Below are 24672 nucleotides of genomic sequence, written 5' to 3'. Positions count from 1 at the left end.
GAATGAAGAACAGGGCTGGCCATTCTACTGTATTGATCCATACTATACTGAACAAAAATATACTTAAAACGCAACAATTTCAAAGATTTTACTGAGTTAGTTCATAAGGAAATCAGTCAATTGAAATTAATTCATTAGGCCCTAATCTATGGATTTCAAATGACTGGGAATACAGATATGCAACGGTTGGTCACAGATATCTTTTTTTTTTTAAAGGGTAGGGGCGTGGATCAGAAAACCAGTCAGTATCTGGTGTGACCACCATTTGCCTCAAGCAGCGCAACACATCTCCTTCGCATAGAGTTGATCAGGCCGTTGATTGTGGCCTGTGGAATGTTGTCCCACTCCTCTTCAATGGCTGTGTGAAGTAGTTGCTGGATATTGGCAGGAACTTGAACACGCTGTCGTACACGTCGATCCAGAGCATCCCAAACGTGCTCAATGGGTAACATGTCTGGTAAGTATGCAGGTCATTGAAGAACTGGAACATTTTCATCTTCCAGGAATTGTGTACAAATCCTTGCGACATGGGGCTGTGCATTATCATGCTGAAACATGGTGATGGCGGCGGATGAATGGCGCGGCAATAGGCCTCAGGATCTCGTCACGGTATCTCTGTGCATTCAAATTGCCATCGATAAAATGCAATTCTTTGTAGCTTATGCCTGGCCATACCATAACCCCACCATGGGGCACTCTGTTCACAACGTAGACGTCAGCAAACCGCTCACCCAAACAACACTGAAGTTTTGAGGGAGCGTGCAATTGGCATGCTGACTGCAGGAATGTCCACCAGAGCTGTTGCCAGAGAATTTAATGTCCAAAAGGCCTCACAACCGCAGACCACGTGTATAGTCGTTTGGGTGAGTGGTTTGCTGACATCAATGTTGTGAACAGAGTGCCCCATGGTGGGGTTATGGTATGGCCAGGCATAAGCTACAAACACAATTGCATTTTATCGATGGCAATTTTAATGCAGAGATACCGTGACGAGATCCTGAGGCCTATTGTGGCGCCATTTATTCGCTGCCATCACCTCATGTTTCAGCATGTTAATGCATGTAAACAATGTTGCATGTAAACAATTTTGTGCACAACATTTTAAGCTTTTTGAGCGTATGGAACATTTCTGGGATCTTTTATTTCAGCTTATGAAACATGGGACCAACACTTTACGTGTTGCGTTTATATTTTTGTTCAGTGTACATATAGCCTACAGTAACAAACTAATGAAATAGCTATTGTGTTATAAAACAAATAAAAAAATAGGATTCTAATGTTACCCAAGGCCTTCATAAACACAACCAAATGATTCTTTTTGAATCATTTTAGAATGTTTGCATTCAGAATGACTGCTCATCAGCTTGAAGGGGAGTCCGTCGAGGCCCAGAGATTCTAGTGCTAAATTATATAAATCTCAACCATTTATATTTTCCAGTGATGAAGGCATGGACGTCTCATGGTATGGTGGGGTATGCAAAATGGGTCAACTATGAGCACCTTTATCTCTTGTAGGGCTGACCCCATTTAGTCGACTGGTCGATTGTTTGGTCAGTAGGTTGTTGGTCGCCCAAGATTTCTTTAGTCGAGCAGTAGAAAAAATAAATAAATAGATAAATTAATGGTGTACAAGACACCTGTCTGATTCGTGCATGTCTAAGTGGACTGATCCATTGTGGAGGCCGCTGGGATGGCACAGTCCAGTGTAAGACTGTGCTACTGAAATTGTATATGGTTATATTATGTAAGAACAATTGGCAACACAAATTATATTTTATAACAAAATGCGCTCCTGCATCGGATAGTGGTCGCTGTCCGAGGTTCTGAAACACAGTGCGCTGTTGAATTGGCACCTTTTCCTAGACCATGTTGCTATGTGCATAATAGCAAAGTTAACCAGCATATTGGTGTTGAGAACAATGCGGCGGAGGCAGCAGCAGAGTTACGAGATGAGAAAACAGCTTGCCTTCAATTGTCTAAGAAAAGTGAGGAGAGAGGAAACATAATTAGGTCTATAAATCAATAGCCTAACTGTTAAATGTGCCCGGCTTTATGAATCATCCATATACATCTCTACAGAAATAAGATACAGGCAACAGAAGCAGGATCTGAGTGTTTGGTTGATAGCCTACTGATTCCGTGAGCATCAAGCCTCATGCAACAATTTCACAAATCCGGCTGTTTTTAAAATCTTTGCTATAATAAAGGCTTTACACTATTTTCTTTCTGTTAGACCAGCCTCTCTGGTATTATTTACAATTGTCAGAAATTATATTGATAACAACCATCTTTTTTAAAATTATTATTATTATTATGCTAAGTATAGCAGCCTTGTATAACCACCATCGAGCTGTAGGACTAAGAGCGCATCCTGTTTAGTCTTTATAGCGTAACTTAGGTATCTATTAATACGTATGTATAGGCTACTGTATCAATCAATAATGTATTTGTTCATTTCATCACACAGCATACAAGTCATTTATGATGTGAAATGCAAATCAAGCATTTTAGTTTTAAAATAAAATAACCATTGAATAATTAGCGTGATCAATAAATAGGCCTAAACCGTTCCATTTTAGAAATTGCATTCATGAATGAATGACTGTTTAGTCTTTGATGTAATAAAGGCTTTACAAAAAAACATTACTCTCTGGTACGCTTAGAATTTACTTAGTGTTAATTTCATTGTTCCAAATGGTCAGAAAAATTATTTTGTAATCTAACGGCACCTTTTTGGCACACATAGGCCTAAAATGCACGCAGCGCTTGCTCCATACTTTATTTTTCTTGATCTCCAGTATTTTCCACAAGTCAAATTTATTCCACACATCTCATATCCCCTTTCCCTCCTGCGCAACCAGTAAACATTCCCCCATTTCGAGTTGGTCACGTCCTCTGCATCCATTTTGCTGTAACGTGTTACGGTGTTCAGAGTTTATAACCAATTTATTGATGCGATTATGATATGCTCTAGGTCAGGACCTATTGGTCACGTGCATGGGAAGCATACATGTGTCACGTAAAGAGAGCAAGGGTTGAGGGAATAGGGATTGTTTTTCCCTAAACAAATTAGGGATTTCGGTAACAACTTTTCAGTCAGAAATGGCTGTAATTATGTTGAAGCTTCAGCAACACTGACAGCACTATACACACACACTTATGTTCTGTGGTGGTCGCTGCAGCAGGGAGGAGAGAGAGGGAGGCAGACAACAGGTGCTGGACAAAGTCACTCGCAGTCTTTTTTCTTAAAACAGCGCAGCAAGTCTGAGCCAGGCGGCACAATCAAATAAATTGCAGTCGGACTCCCTCTAGTTATTTGTGTGTCTTAATTATTTCATCAAACAGTTCGCAAACAAGCTCAGTGCATATAGTGTATTTGATTAAAACACTAAGGACGGGTCTATGGAAAAATACGTTTTACCTAATTTCTTGAATGATTTGACATTCAAATCCAAAAAGTCACTTTCTGAGCACTTCTACAATGGGAAAATGGAAAGTTTTGTTTAAACCAAAAGTGGTGCTGTCAAAAAGTGATAGAATTCAAAATGAATTAACCCAAGGGTTACATTACTGAAAGCCTTGACCTTTAATAGAGTGCATCACCTAGACTGAATTAGGGCCTAACAGCTATGCATGGTTTGAGAATTGAGTATGCCTACTCAAGGCTAAGTTGGCCAGCATTTATCTCTGTCAGGGAGTCTGTCTATACACCTTCCCTGCTTTTAGCCTACTATTTATAAATCAGTCATTGGTTTAAAACATTCTGGTCTTTCTTTTTAAAAATTGGTGTGATGAATTGTAACTGCCCAACCTAACTCTGTAAATGTCCCATCATAAGACTGCAAACTCACTATTAAAGTGAGACTCCAGTCTCACTTTAATAACATCTAGCCTAGTTTAATCTGGTGTTTCTAAGGTAAGTTCTCTGAACAGGAAATAAGGCCTAAGCTGGCTAGCCCTTCTCTGAATTATGCCTCAGAGGATATAGATTGCACAAGTTTATCTGACCTTCATCACGTCGCTCCAAGCCAGACGGAGGGTGTTAGCTGTTCAAGGTTGGCTCAGTATCATTGTCACCCATGACAGTATGTAGCATTTGACAGCATCAATTAGCCTGGTCCTCCGATGACCAGACCAACCTTCCGGTTCTGGTGGCATGCATCTCTCTCATGGCTTTTTCAAATAATTATCAACATAACATCACATTAAGGTGTAAGACATTTACTGTATTACAGAGAACAATGGCAGGTCTATTTTGCTCCAGAGAAGTAGCTCATTGTTCCCTTGTTGGCGCAGACACTAGCCTAGCTTCTAACTAACGTTAACCTGGCTAGCTTGAAATCTAGCTAGGTTACTTTAGCAGCTTGTACATAGCCCACAGCCCTTGCAGCTAGGACCACAGATTGTCCTGCGAGTGTGATGGTTTGAATCCCTGCTGTTTGTTAACGTTTCCATCTGCCCTGCGATCTGCCCCGTCTGGAACTGCGAGGAGTAAGAGTGTAGCCTACGTTACTTCCATGACCAAAGCCGGTGGGAGTACTGTTGAGGGCAGTGGTGTCTCGCTGTCACAGGTAAAGGTCTTTTAAAAGAACAAAAATAGTTCTACAAGCAGTTGTTACAAGAAAATACACCACATGACCAAAAGTATGTGGACACCTGCTTCTCATTCCAAAATCATAGGCATTAATATGGAGTTGGTCCCCCCCTTTGCTGCTATAACAGCCTCCACTCTTCTGGGAAGGATTTCCACTAGATGTTGGAACATTGCTGCGGAGACTTGCTTCCATTCTGCCACAATAGCATTATCGAGGTCAGGCACTGATGTTGGGCGATTAGGACTGGCTCGCAGTCGGCGTTCCAATTCATCCCAAAGGTGTTTGATGGGGTTGAGGTCAGGGCTCTGTGCAGACCAGTCAAGTTCTTCCACACTGATGCTTGACAAACCATTTCTGTATGGACCTCGCTTTGTGCACGGGGGCATTGTCATGCTGACACAGGAAAGGGCCTTCCCCAAACTGTTGCCACAAAGTTAGAAGCACATAATTGTCTAGAATGTCATTGTATGCTGTAGCGTTAAGATTTCCCTTCACTGGAACTACTGGGCCTAGCCCGAAACATGAAAAACAGCCCCAGACCATTATTCCTCCTGCACCAAACTTTACAGTTGGCACTATGACTTGGGGCAGGTAGAGTTCTGCTGGCATCTGCCGAACTCTGTAGTGAGTGTTGCAGCAGAGGACAGACGATTTTTACACACTACAGCACTCGGCGGTCCCATTCTGTGAGGTTGTGTGGCTGTTCACGGCTGTGTGTTCACGGCTGAGCAGTTGTTGCGCCTAGAAGTTTCCACTTCACAATAACAGCACTTACAGTTGACTGGGGCAGCTCTAGTAGGGCAGAAATCGGACAAACTGACTTGTTGCCAATGTTTGTCTATAGAGATTGCATGGCTGTGAGCTTGATTTAACACACCTGTCAGCAACGGGTGTGGCTGAAATAGCCGAATCCACTAATTTGAAGGGGTGTCCACATACTTGTGTGTATATATATATATATATTGGCTCTGCCGTTACCTAGCTAGCTGCAGGGACATTTTTATAACGTTTTTTAAGCTGGGGAAGTCCCTATGTATACAGACATCGATTTCACATAGGCCTTACTAACGAATAGGCTATACATTGAAGTGTGGTCCACTGTCAACATAGCCAACTTGGCTGCCAAGTCACCACAGTGGTACCAAAGATTTGTATAACTAACTCAAGATATACTAGAGCCTGTCGTTTCCAATGGGAGTAAATTAATTATAGTGGGCAGAACAAACAAGGTGGGCAGAGCTAAGCACGAGTTAGTGAGATCCTATTGACGCGTTCTAGCATTTATTTGCTTATTTACGTTAGGGAACGCCCACTGTGTTTAGTGCCTTATGCAATAACTCAATTCGCCCTTGCACTCCTAAACAGCGCAATTTATAGAAACTTTGGCAAAGGGTAAAGTCTACAAAACGCAGTCCACTCTGTTACAGATTCTAGTTTTGGAAACAGAAAAATTTATGGAGATCAACTGTTTAATCTTTGAGAAAATTAGCAGAATGTCAGCCAAAAAATGTCGTGAGCCGTAAACGCCAACCGGATGCTTCAGATTTTAACATCCGGTTTAATATCTGGCTCATTGTTCTGTCTTACCACCGCAGATATAACAATGATAAAGTTATATTTGGTGCTACCGGCGTTAGCTAGCTAGCTAAGGTTAGCTTGGTGTGCTTGACTAGCTAACGTTAACAATTTGCTTAACTATGAAGTTGTAAACCATGTGTCAAATAATATGCCAAATATTTTAACTAGGTAACGTTAGCTATTTTTGTCCAACTAAAATTATTTGATGGCTAGCTAACGTTAGATAGCTGCCTCTTTGCTAGTGAAAAATGGCTAGCTAACAGTTAGCAAGCTAGCTAGACAGCTGTCAACGACGAGGCCTTCACGAAGGACAGTAAAATAAAGTTGACCCAGCGATTTTACAAATTAACACTTACCATGAGAGAAGTTCCCCTTCTCATTTTTACAATAACCACAGCGGTAGCCGTCATCTCCCCCGAAATATTCCACTAATGTGTAGGAGCTACCCGCTGCCATTTCCGACGACAGATTTGCAGCAAGCCACCCGGTGTTTTTATGAGCGAGCCGAGAGTGAACAGTGAACACCATAGAAGAAGACCGAAATATGAATACAAAGATGGAAAAGGCCTATTGCACCCCCTGTCTCCTAAAGTGGGAATGCACTTTAGGACTACAATAAACATATTACAATATGGATAAATTATGGTACTCTTGTCTCTACTTTTGTTTGATGTTCTAAATCAATAGTCAAGAGATTCAAGTTCAATTCTTCCATTTGCCACACAGAGGAAGAACCCACAGTGGTTTATTGGATATGTACAGTAACATAAATATGTAAATGCAGTATATGAGGATATTCCAAGATTTAACAAAGATTATTATACATCAGAGTCATCATTCAGAATTTTTTAAATATGGCTGTGAGAGTAAAACATGTGGGGGGCAGACAGGGGGATGTTTGTGAAGTCCAGTTTCGCAACTAACCTTTTTCAAACCTGTTCTGAGCCATGTTTTCCTCGGGACCAAACACCTAGTGTGCAACTCTATTGTCTGGGCCTAGTAAATAGTCGAACTGTATTTGCATAACAATGGAATTCAATCTAAAGGAAGCATGAGGTTGATGTGCTCAGTGTCATAGGGGCAGATAGATAGAACAGTTTGTGCTGACATGATAACTCACGTGATTTTAATAACAATGCTCTGTCCTTTTTCTCCGACACATAAAAGGCTCTGGGATGAGGACAGGCCTGTCCTGTTGACCTCCACAGTCATGATGGGTAAGGTAAGCAGAACATATAATTTTCCACACAAAAAAAAACATTACAGACCGCCTTTTCAAGTCTATTGCCATTCCATTTCAGATTTAGTCATAAGAGTTTTGTCTGAAATCATAATTGTTGTATGATTCCTGATTTTATTTTTGCCTGGTTCCAGATCTGATTGTGCTGTATAACCAACTCCTGTGGCCGTTGTATGGCATGACATTGACAATGACCATGACAATAGGTGTTGGTGAGACAGCACATTCAGATCTGGGACTAGGCTAGGAAAATAGAGGTGTTCTCCTATCCTTCATACCATTCTCAAATATATTTGCAGAGTCAATTTCATGTGTTTTACACCCAGAAAGAAGGTTCTAAGCTAGTTTGATTAAAATGTAGAGATGTGCTTCTGCCTGTATTCCCATTAACTTTAGAGGCTCTCTGTTCAGATCATCTTCTACGAGGGCAGGAATTTTGAGGGACGCCACTATGAGTGCAGTGGTGACTGCGCTGACATGCACTCCCACTTCTCCCGGTGTAACTCCATCCGGGTGGACAGCGGGTGCTGGGTGGCCTATGAGAAGCCTAACTATTCTGGGTACCAGTACATGCTGACAAGGGGGAAGTACCCTGACCACCATCGCTGGTCCGGCTTCAACGACTGCATCCGCTCCTGTCGCATAATCCCTGCTGTGAGAACGGCTTTATCTTGACCGTCATGACACAACATAACACAAACAAATGCTCTTGAATCTGTTGTGCCTTTGTAAACATTTATAACAGCTGGTATAAGTTTGGCATGGTTATATAGGCAATTGACTTGTCACAAACCACTATTTAGGAATGTTTGTAAAAGGTAAGCCTTGCCAATAGAAATTGACCAAAACAACAGTTTTATTTTGTTAGCCCTCCATAACATTGCAGGAGATATCTCTCAGGTGGATGCTGTCAGATGTCAGATTCAAGATTCCATAAGCTTACATCAGCTGTCATGACTGATTACAACACCGGTTACTTAATTATGACAATATTCTGTGTAGCTAGGGAGTTCATGAAGTTCCCCAAACTTTCCAAGCCTTCATACTAAGTGTTCAGGCCTAAGTCTGACATTGAAAACCAGTATTTCAGTTCTATAAAGTTAATCAATTTTCTCCTTGCGCAGTACAATGGAAACTACAGGATGAAGATCTTTGAGAGATCAGACTTTGGGGGCAAGATGATGGAGCTGAGCGACGACTGCCCCAACCTGCAGGACCGCTTCCACCTGAGAGACATTTCCTCCTGCAATGTTATGGAGGGCTACTGGATCCTCCACGAGCACCCAAACTACAGGGGCCGTCAGTACTTCCTGCGCCCTGGCGAGTACAACAAGCACAGCGACTGGGGCAGCATGAGCTCCACCATCGGCTCGGTGCGTCGCGTCACAGAGCTGAAGCAAAACAACCAATAAAGCTGTCTACTAGAGTGCTCTCTCTAGCCAGGCTAGATCTCTCTGACAGCCTTCAGAAGTCTATACATATGTACAGCGGATGACAAGATGAGTCCATCTCCACATATGGTTGATAACAGGAAATAAGGAGATTATCCTTTAGTAATTGGACCACTTAATACAAATATGGCTGGGCTGAAGAAAGCAGTGGCTTGGTATCCTGGTGTAATTTGTATATGAGCATTTAAAGGGCTTTATGCAGACAGATGTCACTTCATACACACCCTCCCCTCACATTGAATAATAAACCAGTGGACTGTAGGAACAGTATATTTAATTGTGTCACTAATGCAGCATGCAGCAGCAAAGACAGTTGCACATTCTTCCAACTGAGCCTGCTTACAATTGTTTTTTAACATTATTCTGACCTATATCAAAACACATGAACTTCATGTGTCTATGGCAAAGTAACTTTGTTAACTTGTCAATGTAGCACTGTTTAGAATATAACACAATAATGGCAGTTGATGTTTGAAGTGTGAGGCAATTCAATGTTGGTGTTTTTGATGTTCACTACAAGTAAATCAAGTTAGAGCAATCAGATATCACAATCAAATAATTATTAATATCAACAAATAAACCAAATATATCTGTAAATCAAATATATCTGTGATTGTGAAACAAACATGATAGAGAACATCAAGTACCAAACTGTACATCATACTTATTATTCAAAGCATCTGTGGCATAAGGACACAAAGATAACACAAACCTTCACTATGGACCTGTACGGACACCAAATGTGACCATAAACATGAAAAACAGAAGCGGATAAAAGTTTATATATATTTTTTAAAAAATGGTAAGTCACAAATCAATTAGGGCCAGTTACCAATCAGGATTACAAATAATTTTACCATATAAACATTTATTAGTGGAGGATGGGGGCACAAATTGTACAAAACATACTGTCAAGACCCTGTGCATCACCCACTGTAGTGCAAAGGATTGTCATCAGACACTCACAACAAATGGATGGAAATATACACGCAACATGTCAACTGTTGGTCCCATGTTTCATGAGCTGAAATAAAGATTCCCAGAAATCTTGCATTCGCAGAAAAAGCTGTCTCAAGTTGCAATTGGAATGTCCACCAGAGCTGTTGCCAGAGAATTGAATGTTCATCTCTCTACAATAAGCTGTCTCCAACATAATTTTAGAGAATTTGGCAGTACGTGTACCGGCCTCACAACGTGTAATCACGCCAGCCTAGGACCTCCACATCCGGCTTCTTCAACTGCGGGATCGTCTGAGACCAGTCACCCGGACAGCTGATGAAACTGTGGAGTATTTCTGTCTGTAATAAAGCCCTTTTGTGGGGAAAAACTCATTCTGATTGGCTGGGCCTTGCTCCGCAGTGCCCACCCATGGCTGCGCCCCTGCCCAGTCATGTGAAATCAATATATTAGGCCCTAATGAATATATTTAAATAGACCGATTTTCTTATATGAACTGTAACTCAGTAAAACCATTGCGTTTATACATACATACACAGTGCATTCGGAAAGGATTCAGACCCCTTGACTTTTTCCACATTTTGTTATGTTACAGCCTTATTTCAAGAAAAATTTCCCCCTCATAAAATCCACACACAATACCCTATAATGACAAAGACAAAACAGGTTAAGAAATGTTTGCTAATTTATGAAAAATAACAAAACCGAAATACCTTTTTTACATAAGTATTCAGACCCTTTGCTATGAGACTAGAAATTGAGCTCAGGTGCATCCTGTTTTCATTGATCATCCTTGGTGAATTAAATTGATTGGACATTATTTGGAAAGGCACACACCTGTCTATATAAGGTCCCACAGTTGACAGTGCATGTCAGAGCAAAAACCAAGCCATGAGGTCGAAGGAATTGTCCGTAGAGCTCCGAGACAGGATTGTGTCGAGGCACAGATCTGGGGAAGGGTACCAAAATATTTTCTGCAGCATTTAAAGTCCCCAAGAACACACAATCCATCATTCTTAAATGGAAGAAGTTTGGAACTACCAAGTCTCTTCTTAGAGCTGGCCGCCCGGCCAAACTGAGTAATCAGGGCAGAAGGGCCTTGGTCAGGGAGGTGACCAAGAACCCAATGGTCACTGACAGAGCTCCAGAGTTCCTCTGTGGAGATGGGAGAACAACCATCTCTTCAGCACTCCACCAATCAGGCCTTTATGGTAGAGTGGCCAGAAGGAAGCCACTTCTCAGTAAAAGGCACATGACAGCCTGCTTGGAGTTTGCCAAAAGGCACCTAAAAGGACTCTCAGACCATGAGAAACAAGATTCTCTGGTCTGACGAAACGCTCTTTGGCCTGAATGCCAAGTATCACGTCTGGAGGAAACCTGGCACCATCTCTACGGTGAAGCATGGTGGTTGCAGCATCATGCTGTGGGGATGTTTTTCAGCAGCAGGGACTGGGAGACTAGTCAGGATCGAGGGAAAGATGAACAGAGCAAAGTACAGAGAGATGCTTGATGAAAACCTGCTCAAGAGCACTCAGGACCTCAGACTGGGGCGAAGGTTCACCTTCCAACAGGACAACGACCCTAAACACACAGCCAAGACAACGCAGGAATGGCTTCGGGACAAGTCTCTGAATGTCCTTGAGTGGCCCAGCCAGAGACTTGAACCCGATCTAACATCTCTGGAGAGACCTGAAAATAGCTGTGCAGTGACGCTCCCCATCCAACCTGACAGAGCTTGAGAGGATCTGTGGAGAACAATGGGAGAAACTCCCCAAATACAGGTGTGCCAAGCTTGTAGCGTCATACCCAAGAAGACAAGGCTGTAATCACTGCCAAAAGGCGCTTCAACAAAGTACTGAGTAAAGGGTCTGAATACTTATGTAAATGTGATATTTATGTTTATTATTTTTAATACATTTGCAAACATTTCTAAAAACCTGTTTTTGCTTTGTCGTTATGGGGTATTGTGTGTAGATTGATGAGGGATTTTATTGTATTTAAAAAAAATGCATTTTAGAATAAAGCTTTAACGTAACAAAATGTGGAAAAAGTAAAGGGGACTGAATACTTTCCGAATGCTCTGTCTGTGTATATACATACATACACACACACACACACACCACATGACCAAAAGTATGTGGACACCTGCTCGTCGTACATCTCATTCCAAAATCATGGGCATTATTATGGAGTTGGTCCCCCCTTTGCTGCTATAACAGCCTCCACTCTTCTGGGAAGGCTTTCCACTAGATGTTGGAACATTGCTGCGGGTATTTGCTTCCATTCAGCCACAACAGCATTAGGGAGGTCGGCACTGATGTTGGGCGATTAGGCCTGGCTCGCGGTCGGCGTTCCAATTCATCCCAAAGGTGTTCAATGTGGTTGAGGTCAGGGCTGTGTAGGCCAGTCAAGCTCTTCCACAGCGATCTCGACAAACCATTTCTGTATGGACCTCATTTTGTGCAAGGGGGCATTGTCATGCTGAAACAGGAAAGGGCCTTCCCCAAACTGTTGCACAATGTTGGAAACACAGAATTGTCTAGAATGTCATTGTATGCTGTAGCGTTAAGATTTCACTTCACTGGAACTAAGGGGCCTAGCCCCGAACCATGAAAAACAGCCCCAGACAATTATTCCTACTTCACCAAACTTTACAGTTGGCACTATGGTAGAGTTGTCCTGGCATCCGCCAAACACAGATTTGTCGGTCAGACTGCCAGATGGTGAAGCGTGATTCATCATTCCAGAGAACGCGTTTCCACTGCTCCAGAGTCCAATGGCGGCGAACTTTACACCACTCCAGCCGATGCTTGGCATTGCGCATCGTGATCTTAGGCTTGTGTGCGGCTGCTCGGCCATAGAAACCCATTTCACGAAGCTCACGACAAACCATTTTTGTGCTGACGTTGCTTCCAGAGGCAGTTTGGAACTCGGTAGGGAGTGTTGCAAACGAGGACAGACAATTTTTACGCGCTACAGCACTCGGCGGTCCCGTTCTGTGAGCTTGTGTGGCCTACCACTTCGCGGCTGAGCCGTTGTTGCTCCTAGAAGTTTCCACTTCACAATAACAGCACTTACAGTTGCTCTAGCAAGGCAGAAAGTTCACAAACTAACTTGTTGGAAAGTTGGCATCCTATGACGGTGCCACGTTGAAAGTCACTGACTCTACAGTAAGGCCATTCTACAGCCAATGTTTGTCTATGGAGATTGCATGGCTGTGTGCTCGATTTTATACACCAGTCAGCAACAGGTGTGGCTGAAATAGCAGAATCCACTAATTTGAAGGGGTCTCCACATACTTTTGTATATATAGCGTACACACACACACACACACACACACACGTTTGACCATTCTCTTTCCTGTGCAACCGTTCACCACCTCTTCACATTCATTTCCAGGTCATCTTAACACTCCGATATTTTAGCAGATACAAAACAGCCTCCTGCTGCTTTCATGTATGTGGTTCCTGAATGTGGTTTGTTGACCACCACAGTCACATACAGATCCATAGATAAGGTTGCAGTTTAAGCACTACTGATGAAAATGAACTTTGGGGTTTTCACTTCCCACGACAGCTCCTGTATTGGAGGGTGCTGGGACTGACTGTGTTTCCTAGCTGGGGAATCTCTGAGGAACAGGGATGTTCTCATGAAGGTACTTCATACTGCCCGCCTCTGAGAAGTCTGCCACTGTGTGCCCCTCACCCCGGAGGACCCACTTGGTGGTCAGCAGCCCCTCCAGACCCACGGGGCCCCTGGCGTGGATCCGAGCTGTGCTGATGCCAACCTCCGCACCTGCAACACCACAATACAGATCAGTATGTGCTGTACTAGACACACGTTATAATAACTGTTTATCATGAATATGCATTAAACTATAGTGCACTGAACATACTATTAACACAGAAAATGAAATACTGTACTCAACATGTATACGCATTTATAAGCATTATAACAAACTAAGCATTACAATTCATAAGTATACAACATTTATACATTTTTCATATGCATTTATAACTAGGTTTACTGTTATATTTTGTATGGTAAAATTATTTGTACTCACCAAGACCAAATCTGTATCCGTCAGCAAAGCGAGAGCTAGCGTTCCAGAAAACACAGGCACTGTCCACCTGTTGCATGAACTGTTCAGCTGTCTCCTCTGTGCAGAAAAACATTACAATATCAATCTATTATTCTAGGAATCAGTTACTATATTTAAAATAATTTGACATAGACGTGACTTTTTTGGAACCCTATAGTGTAAACAAATGTATTTTGTTGTAAATAAATGCATGGTAGGCCTATAGACTAGGACAACATTGGAATGTTGACATGCAGTGCTCTAGCTCTCATTGAAAACTGTGTGTGTGTGTGTGTGTGTGTGTGTGTGTGTGTGTGTGTGTGTGTGTGTGTCGTGCATGCACGTTGCAGGATTTGCTCACCGTTATCTGTAACAATAACATCTGTGTGGGAGCTGCCGTATTTGTGGATGTGGTCCACGGCGTCCTGCATACTGTCCACCACCTCAATGCAGCACTCCAGGTCCCCGTACTCTGTCCTCAGAGACTTCACCTCTGACGGGCTGAAAGTCAGGTAGGAGGCAAACCTGGGGCCTGCATGGATCTTCACCTGTGGGAGGACACAAGACGTTACATTTTCAACGATGACTGTATTTGACCATGTACACATAGCTCTACTGTGTAGTTAAAGGGACATTACATTTCAAATCAAGGAGGAATGTGCACACAGTATCTCAACATCAGAATACTTTAAGTCAAATGTTTTGAAGTGCAATATCCCATTAAAAACTGGCCAGTGAGATGCTTTACCGATTTAAATAAACAAGACACAGTAAGCCTTTCCCCCTTACAATTGGTCAGATAGGGTGGCAAGGTACCACATGAATAAGATCTTAATTGAATAATTTTAGCTATTCTGCTGTGGGGTTCTCTGGTAAGTTTATGAATGGCTGCTTCAGAGATGACAATGCATTGATGACAACACCAAAAGGTCAAAACAGAGTGTTGACCCAGTCTCTCCCTTTATAAATTAATGTCTCTAAATAGTGTGTGGTCTGGATTGTGTAATGTCTGTGATCTGTATAAGATACTGAACAAGCCTCAGTCTGAGTATGTGTATTGTCTACATGGATAGATAGTGTGTGTTTGTCTCACCTGTTCGATTCTAAGCATGTCTATAATCTGGTCAAACAGGGGAGTCCTCAGTAGATCTCTGTGGAGGAGTAGGGTCTCCATGGCATTGCAGGCCGCAGGGTAGTCACATTTAGAGTCTTTGACTGCAGAGACAGAACATTTATCAGACTACCGTTCACTTAGAGGACTGGGTGTATGAACGAGTACATCTAATGTCAACTAAAGCTACAATCTGAGATTTGTTTTTCAGCTAAATGGAAGCCCTAGATCAGGGGTGTCAAATTCATTCCATGGAGGGCTAGTGTCTACTGGTTTTTCCTTTCAATTAAGACCTAGACAACCAGGTGAAGGGAGTTCTTCACTAATTAGCGACCTTAGTTCATCAATCTAAGTACAAGGGAGGAGTGAAAACCCAGACACTCGGCCCTCCGTGGAACGAGTTTGACACCTGCCCTAGATGCAAGGACTGACAGTTCATGACATCCACAAGATAGCTTCACCATAAGTTTAAAACGACACATTGTACGTTGTTTGTAAACAATGGGGTAATAAAACACTCACTGATGTCAATAGCCTTTTCGATGCAGGCCTCAGAGTCGATGTAGACATGGCAGATGCCCTCGCTGTGTCCTAGCACAGGGATGCCCTTGGCAGCTCTCTGGATGTCTCTGACCAGCTGGGACGAGCCTCGAGGGATGATCAGGTCTATCATCTTATCTAGTCTACACAGGTCCTCCACCTCCTCACGGGTACTCACCTACATCACACACGTTAATAACGTACTTTATTACGATGCAAACTCTAAAATCATATGTACCTACAACAGGGCTGGGGTCAATTCCATTTCAATTCAGTCAATTCCAATTGTCTTCTCATAGAGAAGCATTGAGGAAAATGTGAATTTCAGTTACGTCCTAAAATGACTGAATTAAAATGGAATTTACCCCAGCCCTGACCTACAGTACAAGTGTACTGTCGTTCTCCCCACTCAAAGGCTCTCTCCTATCTGTAACATAAGCGTGTCTAATAAAAGTGTAATGTGTAACCTAAAACTCAACTCATGCCTCATATTTCCCATTGATTCTGATCAAGCTCTTACCAGCTGAATAGCATCCTTCACCCCGTGGATAGAGAGAGCCTCCTGGGTCAGCTGATGCAGGATACGGTTAGTGTTGGCCGCTTCTTTACCCCCCTTCAGTAACAGAGCATTTCCACTGGCAATGGCCAGAGCTGACACCTGTAGTACATACCGGTACAAGTCCATACGACACTTCAGTCACATCAGTACTATCATGTCTCTGAAAATAAAAGACAATAGGGTCCAATCCCAAATCGACCCCTAGGCCATATGTCCTATGTACTTAAAATCTGTGTAAATCTGAGAGGATTTGAGGCCTCCCGAGTGGCGCAGCGGTCTAAGGCGCCACTACAGCCTCGGGTTCGATCCCAGGCTGTGTCACAGCCGGCCATGACCGGGATACCCATGAGGCGGCACACAATTGGCCCAGCATCGTCCGAGTTAGGGGAGGGTTTGGCCGGCCGGGATTTCCCTTGTCTCATGCTCTAAATCAATTCTTATTGGTCACATACACATATTTAGCAGATGTTATTGCGGGTGTAGCAACTCCTTGTGGCAGGCCGGGCGCCTGCAAGCTGACTTCGGTCGTCAGTTGGATGGTGTTTCCTCCGACACATTGGTGCGGCTGGCTTCCGGGTTAAGCGAGCAGTGTGTCAAGAAGCAGTGCGGCTTGGCAGGGTCGTGTTTCAGAGGACGCATGGCTCTCGACCTTCGCCTCTCCCGAGTTCGTAGGGGAGTTGCAGCGATGAGAAAAGATCGTAACTACCAATTAGATATCAAGAAATTGGGGAGAAAAAGGGGGTAAAGTAAAATATATAATTATATATATAATTAACTCAAATCTGAAAGGATTTGACCAATGTAGGCAATATAGTAATAGCTTCACCTTGCCCTCTAATAGGCTAGGTTAAAGTTTCACCATATTGCTTACACCAATCAAATCCTCTCAGGTCTCCACAAGTGCCTAGGGTGAAGGGTCTAGGGGTCCATTTGGGATTGGGCCCAGGATTGAGCCTTGTGGTTTAGCAGCATGGCCACCATCAGGTGTCTGACCTGAGGAAGGCAGTCGGGCCGGGACTCGAAGATGACCAGCAGCACCCCGATGGGCACAGTGATCTGTTCCAGCTCCAGGTTGTTGGCGACTCTGGTCCTGCGGAGCACCTGGCCCACGCTGTCCCTGGACGATACAGCGATCTGACGCAGGCCGATGGCTAGGCTGTTCAGCTTCGATGTGGACAGACTCAACCTCGCCAACAGGGGTTGGGAGAGACGGCCTAGAGGGAATCACACTAAAAATATAAGACTAACATTCTTATGGCTTATGTTATTTCATCAATTGCTGATAGACAGACAGCTTGTGTCAGCAATATTAATAGTATCTGGTATGATCTTAATTTGTGGGCCCATTGTGACCTGATGAAGCTGCATTGAGTACCTGATGAGGCTGCCGTCTCCATGTCTCTCTTGTTGGCACTGAGGATCTCATCCTTCTTCTCTGTCAGCAGGTCAGCCAGACGGCAAATTATCTCTCCTCTCTGGTTGTGTTAAATGAATAGACGTGTAAAAAAAAAAATAATGACTTAAGTACAGCAGAGATAGATTACACATCAGCTCAGATGAGCACTCTATTACCCTTTTCACACTATCATGCAGACCCAAACTGGAATGTGCTAGCTCTGATATGTTATTTTCACATGGTCCTTTCCAGCACCGTGTAACCAGGCCAGTCAGTACAGCTCGGCACAGCTCTGTAGTGTGAAAAGGGTAAAAGAGGGAACTCTCACCTCATCTGGGTGAAGAGTGGCCAGAGTCCTGCCTGCCTGCCTGGCCATTTCTGTCTGCTGCTCCACAGTGGGACCTGTGTGTGTCACACCCCACAACAACATGAACCAGAGTGGGGCATCTCACCATCTCAACTGTTTCAGTGACTCTTTATAATCACTTTCATACATGAGCCATTATTTAACATTTAAGTCATTTAGCAGACGCTCTTATCCAAATTGGGTATAAATGCTTATACATTTTTTGAAATGCTTACAAATTCTTTATACATTATTATAAATGTTACAAATGCTCATGAATTGTAATGAAATGCATTTTTACAAATAATGTAGTTTATAAATAGTTTATTAATGTGTGTTACTACTGCAGGTTGGAGTTTCTCTCTCTACAAGGTATCAGTGACTCACCAGCAGGCTTGACCTCAGAGAAGAAGGTGCCCACTTTCTTTCCCTCCACTATGTCTGTGATGACGTGGCCCGTGACTTTGGGGTCGGTGCCATTGGCAATGACGACCGATGTGCCACCCTGAAGCGCCCACAGAGCAGACTTCACCTGGGTGAGACAACATGGTTCTATTAAACATTTTAAATGAAACATACCCCAGTACAGCCAGTGGAGGGTGTGTCCCCTCTGAGCCTATTTGCGCTCTAGGTTTCTTCTATTTAGGGAGTATTTATTTTTAAAAACTGCATTGTTGGTTAAGGGCTGGTAAGTAAGCATTTCACTGTAATGTCTACACCTGTTGTATTCAGCGCATGTGGCAAATACAATTTGATTTGATTTTCTTGCCTCTATGCTTCTGCCTTTGGGGCCTTGGTCCGAGTTACTGTAAAAGCACTTGTGACAACTGCTGATGTAAACGGTTTTATAAATTAAATTGATTGATTAAACCTTCTTTCAAAACAGCCAACCATACTATTTTAACACTTGGAGAAGTGTAGATGCCGCTTTCCTCCTCAAACTAGGGGTTGCTTGCCACTAACCTTTGCCTCCATGCCCCCAATGCCCACTTTGGACTTTGAGCCATATCTGATAGACTGCTGGTCTCCGGGGTAGAAGATATCGATGAGTTTAGCATCATCTGTTCCTGGGGGGCTGTCATACAATCCTGTGGGATACAACATGGTCAATGCAAATACTTTTTATTTTAGCTGAGAGTAAATGAACAACAACGTAGCTCATTTCGAAATGCATTGCATACCTTCAACATCAGATAGAGCAATAAGAAGGTCTGCTTTCATTTCAACAGCCAGTCTTGCAGCCAAGCTGTCGTTATCCTTGATGTGTATTACCTGAAATGCAAGAAAAAAACATTATATAAAACAGCATGACGCCATTTAATACATGCAAACAGCTCATGTATCATAGCCATGCACTGTACCCTAGGATGTCATTTTAAAGTAAGAGCAGCTTGCTGAATAAAAACTTGCTACAATAGGCCCCTCTACATTAGCATTGGCTCTGACTTAAACATAAGTTGAATGCTAACTTCCACATTACAGAGTTTTCACTTAGTCTTCCATTGACGTCAATGCAAACCTAAGTGGAAGTTCGGATTCGCCCCTCAGATGCATGAAGAGGCACTAATAAAAGTAGAAATCAAAGCTAAATGTTTTGTTTTTTTTACTAATGCTAAACCAAATAGAAACATTTATGTGGGTGGAGAAAGTAAAATAAAAAATATGCCTTAGGTACACTACCGGTCAAAAGTTTTAGAACACCTACTCATTCAAGGGGTTTTCTTTATTTTTTAACTATTATCTACATTGTAGAATAATAGTGAAGACATCAAAACTAGGAAATAACACATATGGAATCATATAGTAACCAAAAAAAGTGTTAAACAAATCAAAATAGATTTTATATTTGAGATTCTTCAAATAGCCACCCTTTGCCTTAATGAGAGCTTTGCACACTCTTTTGGCATTCTCTCAACCAGCACTTGTTGGCTGCTTTTCCTTCACTCTGCGGTCCAACTCATCTCAATTGGGTTGAGGTCAGGTGATTGTGGAGGCCAGGTCATCTGATGCAGCATTCCATCGCTCTCCTTCTTGGTCAAATAGCCCTTACACAGCTTGGAGGTGTGTTGGGTCATTGTCCTGTCCGTTTCGCTGCAGGATGCTGTGGTAGCCATGTTGGTTAAGTGTGCCTTGAATTCTAAATAAATCACAGACAGTGTCACCAGCAAAGCACCCCCACACCATAACACCTCCTCCTCCATGCTTTATGGTGGGAAATACACATGCGGAGATCATCCGTTCACCCACACCACGTCTCACAAAGACATGGCGGTTGGAACCAAAAATCTCAACTTTGGCCTCCAGACCAAAGGACAAATGTCCACCGGTCTAATGTCCATTGCTCGTGTTTCTTGGCCCAAGCAAGTCTCTTCTTCTTATTGGTGTGGTTTCTTTGCACTAATTCGACCATGAAGGCCTGATTCACACAGTCTCCTCTGAACAGTTTACATTTTAGTCATTTAGCAGACGCTCTTATCCAGAGCGACTTACAGTTAGTGAATACATATTTTTTTATACTGGCCCCCGTGGGAATCGAATCCATGTTGAGATGTGTCTGTTACTTGAACTTTGTGAAGCATTTATTTGGGCTGCAATTTCTGAGGCTGGTAACTCTAATGAACTTATCCGCTGCAGTAGAGGTAACTCTGGGTCTTCCATTCCTGTGGCGGTCCTCATGAGGGCCAGTTTCATCATAGCGCTTGATGGTTTTTACGACTGCAAGTTCTTGAAATGTTCCGTATTGACTGACCTTAAAGTAATGATGGACTGTCGTTTCTCTTTGCTTATTTGAGCTGTTCTTGCCATAATATGGACTTGGTCATTTACCAGATAGGGATATCTTCTGTATACCCCCCCATTCCTTGTCACAACGCAACTGATTGGCTCAAACGCATTAAATTCCACAAATTAACTTTTAAGAAGGCACACCTGTTAATTGAAATGCATTCCAGGTGACTACCTCATGAAGCTGGTTGAGAGAATGCCAAGAGTGTGCAAAGCTGTCATCAAGGCAAAGGGTGGCTATTTGAAGAATCTCAAATATAAAATATATTTTGATTTGTTTAACACTTTTTTGGTTACTACATGATTCCATATGTGTTATTTCATAGTTTTGATGTTTTCACTATTATTCTACAATGTAGAAAATAGTAAAAGTAAAGAATAACCCTTGAATGAGTAGGTGTTCTAAAACTTTTGACCGGTAGTGTACTCTACCATCACAACTCTGGACCACACTACGCATTCCCAGCATGCCCTTCAGAAAGTACCCACATTTACCCCCTGAAGGTCACTGTTTGGAACAGGGGGCGGTACAACTGCGTCATTGGTGTTGATGATGGGCACTATGTTCATGCGCAGCAGCTCGTGGAGGGTGCTGTTCAGGTTGCGACGCTTCTGCTCATCGTGGAAGTCGAGGTTCGTCACCAGGATCTATTGAAGAGGCATAAGAAAGATCTCAGTTTGAGGGTTTAACGTAGGCATATAGTCACTCTAAAAACATTATTCTAGTTTCTACTCAAAATAGGTGTTCTTCGACAATACAGGGATGATTGTCAATACAACGTTGGCTAAGAAAATGCATAGAAAAACACTACATGAATGTAGTGACATCAGACACTATGCAATTCCATCTGCAAAGAATGATAGAGTAATACTTTAGTAAGTGTGTTTGTACCTGTGCAGTGCAGGTGCTGTATTGAGTGAACATTGCTTCATATAGAGCCATCAAGCCACTCTGTCCAGCAGCTGCACACGCCCGGGCCTCCAGAACTGGAAGGGACTGAAACCCAGAGAAATAGAGAGTAAATAATGAGTAAAAGTCAATAGTTATTTATTTATTGTCCATTGCCATCCAATCTGTTGTGTGAGGTGACTTTATATACCATTTCTTTGAGTTGGTTCTGTCCAGAGTGCAAGGCTTGTCTGACGCTCTGAGATAGCAGGATCTCGTGTCTCAGTCTCTGCCTTCCGAAAGCAACGGCTCCACTGGTGACAATCATCATCTCCCTGCCTTGGTTCTGCAGCACGGCCACCTAAGGGACACACACATAACAATGACTTATTCTTACACACCACATATTAATCAACTTAATTCTATCTTCAACAAGTCTTCTCTAAAGACCCACCAAAAATGTAACTGACCATTACCTCAGCAGTTTTTCCCCTTGAAATCCAGAAGATACCTTTCAATGTCAATCAAAACCCACATAATCATGTCTTCAATTTCAATATTCTGGAGTCTTCTATTTCTACATTATTTCTGGTTCTCGTTAGTAGTTCTTGGTCATTGTAACCTATATCATCAATGACCGGGTCGTGACCTCACCTGCTCCACAATGGAGGCGAGACGCCCGAGGGCCAGGCCACACTCATCTCCCCGCGTCACCACAGCACTGCCCAGTTTCACCACAATGCGCTTGGCCTGTCTGAGCTCACTGCGGTGCGCTGCTGACTTCCCAGGAGAATGGGTGACAAGGACTGCAACAGATAACAGGACATTCATTTAACACCAGAGTCATGTTCATTAGGGCAAACCGTAACAAAACATTTTGCAACGAAAAACAAAAACAAAAGTTTCTTAGTTCATATTTTACTTGTTTTCTTCCTTTTCATGCCTACTGAACATGACCCAAAATAACTGTTTATCCAAAACGTACTGAAAAGCAGTTCACACAGCGTAAACCTTGGGTTGTCTGGCAACAGCATGTTAGGTTATTATATAGACAAACATCTGAGACTGCCAAAGAGGTGTGTTATGAACCAAGTGTCATCTGTAGTGGGGTGCACCAGTGCAGTGTGTTTTGGAATGGTGGAATGGGGTTGGCTACTTACACTTGGTTTGGGACACTGCCCTGGCAAAGCATGGGCAAACATTTGCTTGCAGGCTCCTGGACCGTAGACTGGAACACAAGGCCAGCCTCTGCAACATCATGGCAACGTGACCTGAGGACAGTACACAGCTACTTATACATCACAATAAAGTGGGCATCCTTTAGGTTGATATACAGGCGTTCACCTGCTTATGAGTAACCTAAACCAAATTGTCTCGTTGTTGTAGCTAATTGGTAGAAAATAGCTTGGTGCACTGGCTTGCACCAACCGTTAAACAGTCTCAAGCACTAAAGTTAGCAAAAATATAAAACGCAACATGTAAAGTGTTGGTCCCATGTTTCATGTGCTGAAATAAAAGACCCCAGAAATGTTCTGTACGCACATAAAGCTTATTTCTCCCAGAGTTTGTGCATAAATTTGTTTACATCCCTGTTAGTGAGCATTTCTCCTTTGCCAACATAATCCATCCACCCACCTGACAAGTGTGGCATATCAAGTAGCTTATTAAACAGCATGAGCATTACACAGGTGCCCCCTGTGCTGGGACAATAAAAGGCCACTCTAAAATGTGCCGTTTTGTAATACAACATAATGCCACAGATGTCTCAAGTTGAGGGAGCGTGCAATTGGCATGACTGCTGTAATGTCCACCAGAGCTGTCGCCAGATAATTGAATGTTCATTTCTCTACCATAGCCGCCTCCAACGTTGTTTTCGAGAATTTGGCAGTACATCCAATCGGCCTAACGTAACTAGCTACAGTACTGTCATAGATAAAATGTGTAACGTTGGCTATCTACCTAGCTAACGAAGTTGTCATGCAAGTCTGTTGATGTGGCTGCTGAAATGTCTAGAACACGTTCGCTAAATCAAGCTGTAGGCTACTAGCTATCAAAGTAGCCTGGGCATGGACGTCCACACTATCGTCTGGGCTTGATGTGGCCAGCCGGAAATACACTTGTGTTCCCCCTCGACCGGTTCGTACTTAAAACAGTCTCCATTCAGGCTGCAAAGGCTTCGATTGCCTTATTAACTTTATTTAATGGCGAGAAAGCGGGAAAATATGCGACTACTACAATGTGGCCGCATCTAGCTTATAGCTGCTGTAGATAGAGCACGTTAGCTACATCAGACTAGCATCTGGCTAGCTAGCAACAGACTAACGTTAAGGCAGGCAAAAAAATAAGAGAAACAAAAGAGAGAATTCATCAAAAGACGTCTCACCAACAGTCAGTACTTATAAAAGTCGAAGGTTCCCGCTGCAGCAAAATTGACAACTGCTGAGCAAAGACACGACGTTAGAGTGCCACATCCACAGGTAGCCAGAGGCCGTGTTCCGAAACGTGTGTTCTTCTTCTTCTTCTTTGGCTTTTATGGCGGACTACATCCAAAAGTTGTATTGCCGCTGCCACCAACTGGACGGTTTGAAACCAAAAATACAATTAAAATAAATAAATCCATACTTAATAGTGATTCTAACAATCCACCCTAATAAAAATGGTACATTGCCAAAACAAACAAAACTCCCACTTCTTCCTCCTTTTAGTTCTCATATCTCCCTTCTCAGTCTCTAGGACCTGAGAAGGTGGTACGGCTTTTGCTGATATTCCATGTAACTATTTTGCTGTGAAATCCTTCAGCCCCAGGAATCGCTCCGCCTCAATCACAATGATTTCAATCTTCCTAGATCTTTTCTCCACCTTGGTGTAACAGTTGTTAAATTACTTTGTGAATTTCACCAGGTTCATATATTAATATAACATGTTGATTTGTTATTATGCATGCCTGCATCCTGGGAATAGGAGAGTGTGTACTTACGTTTTGCCCTGCGTGCTCGTGCTCAAATAATGTTGATGCACTATGAGAGAAAGAGGCGACAATGGGCAGAACATATTTGTGCTCTACAAATGTTTTGTCTTTTCTTTTGGATGCAGAGAGAGTTCTGATTAATTAAAACAGCCTGATCTCCGAAGTCCACGTCTATAG

The 24672-nt window shown here is 42.8% G+C and overlaps 3 protein-coding genes across 5 annotated transcripts in view; 1 reads left to right on the top strand and 2 right to left on the bottom strand.

Moving 5' to 3' along the window:
• Nucleotides 1-6672, bottom strand: part of LOC121568044 (arginyl-tRNA--protein transferase 1) — a 177054-nt gene extending 170382 nt beyond the window's left edge. The window contains exon 1 of the mRNA XM_041878610.2: nucleotides 6530-6672. Within this exon, the coding sequence (XP_041734544.2) occupies nucleotides 6530-6629 (100 nt within the window). The 5' untranslated portion in view covers nucleotides 6630-6672. The remainder of the gene's footprint in view (nucleotides 1-6529) is intronic.
• A 420-nt stretch (nucleotides 6673-7092) lies between these two features.
• On the top strand, nucleotides 7093-10144 carry LOC121568051 (gamma-crystallin S-1). Of its 2 annotated transcripts, none has more exons than XM_041878625.2 (3): nucleotides 7093-7395; nucleotides 7825-8067; nucleotides 8538-10144. In XM_041878625.2, the coding sequence occupies exons 1-3, from the start codon at nucleotides 7282-7284 to the stop codon at nucleotides 8823-8825; spliced, it is 645 nt and encodes a 214-aa protein (XP_041734559.1). In that variant the 5' UTR covers nucleotides 7093-7281; the 3' UTR covers nucleotides 8826-10144. The 2 variants fall into 2 exon arrangements, with proteins under 2 accessions (XP_041734559.1, XP_041734551.1); XM_041878617.2 differs by having other exon boundaries at nucleotides 7358-7395; nucleotides 7810-8067.
• Nucleotides 10145-13284: 3140 nt separating this feature from the next.
• LOC121568065 (delta-1-pyrroline-5-carboxylate synthase-like) lies at nucleotides 13285-24042 on the bottom strand. Of its 2 annotated transcripts, none has more exons than XM_045223849.1 (18): nucleotides 23911-24042; nucleotides 22688-22798; nucleotides 22182-22333; nucleotides 21739-21888; nucleotides 21531-21635; nucleotides 21128-21286; nucleotides 19036-19126; nucleotides 18818-18942; nucleotides 18242-18386; nucleotides 17837-17910; nucleotides 17488-17587; nucleotides 17106-17326; nucleotides 16074-16211; nucleotides 15536-15731; nucleotides 14996-15117; nucleotides 14264-14450; nucleotides 13885-13980; nucleotides 13285-13616 (listed from the first exon to the last, which is right to left on the bottom strand). In XM_045223849.1, the coding sequence occupies exons 2-18, from the start codon at nucleotides 22785-22787 to the stop codon at nucleotides 13435-13437; spliced, it is 2343 nt and encodes a 780-aa protein (XP_045079784.1). In that variant the 5' UTR covers nucleotides 22788-22798; nucleotides 23911-24042; the 3' UTR covers nucleotides 13285-13434. The 2 variants fall into 2 exon arrangements, with proteins under 2 accessions (XP_045079784.1, XP_041734570.1); XM_041878636.1 differs by having other exon boundaries at nucleotides 21134-21286.
• Between the last annotated feature and the right edge of the window lie 630 nt (nucleotides 24043-24672).

This window comes from Coregonus clupeaformis, chromosome 1 (assembly GCF_020615455.1).
Source record: "Coregonus clupeaformis isolate EN_2021a chromosome 1, ASM2061545v1, whole genome shotgun sequence".
Taxonomy (NCBI): domain Eukaryota; kingdom Metazoa; phylum Chordata; class Actinopteri; order Salmoniformes; family Salmonidae; genus Coregonus; species Coregonus clupeaformis.
This window is presented reverse-complemented; position numbering and strand designations above follow the sequence as displayed.

Excerpts from the sequence above, each read along its gene's own strand:
- LOC121568051 (XM_041878625.2), top strand. The coding sequence starts at position 7,282 with ATGATAACTCACGTGATTTTAATAACAATGCTCTGTCCTTTTTCTCCG. Across the intron at positions 7,396-7,824 it reads CCACAGTCATGATGGGTAAG|ATCATCTTCTACGAGGGCAG; the intron begins GTAAGCAGAACA and ends CTCTCTGTTCAG. Across the intron at positions 8,068-8,537 it reads CCTGTCGCATAATCCCTGCT|TACAATGGAAACTACAGGAT; the intron begins GTGAGAACGGCT and ends CTCCTTGCGCAG.
- LOC121568065 (XM_045223849.1), bottom strand. The coding sequence starts at position 22,787 with ATGATGTTGCAGAGGCTGGCCTTGTGTTCCAGTCTACGGTCCAGGAGC. Across the intron at positions 17,911-18,241 it reads CTCTGAGGTCAAGCCTGCTG|GTCCCACTGTGGAGCAGCAG; the intron begins GTGAGTCACTGA and ends TGACACACACAG. Across the intron at positions 17,588-17,836 it reads CCACTCTTCACCCAGATGAG|AGAGGAGAGATAATTTGCCG; the intron begins GTGAGAGTTCCC and ends TAACACAACCAG.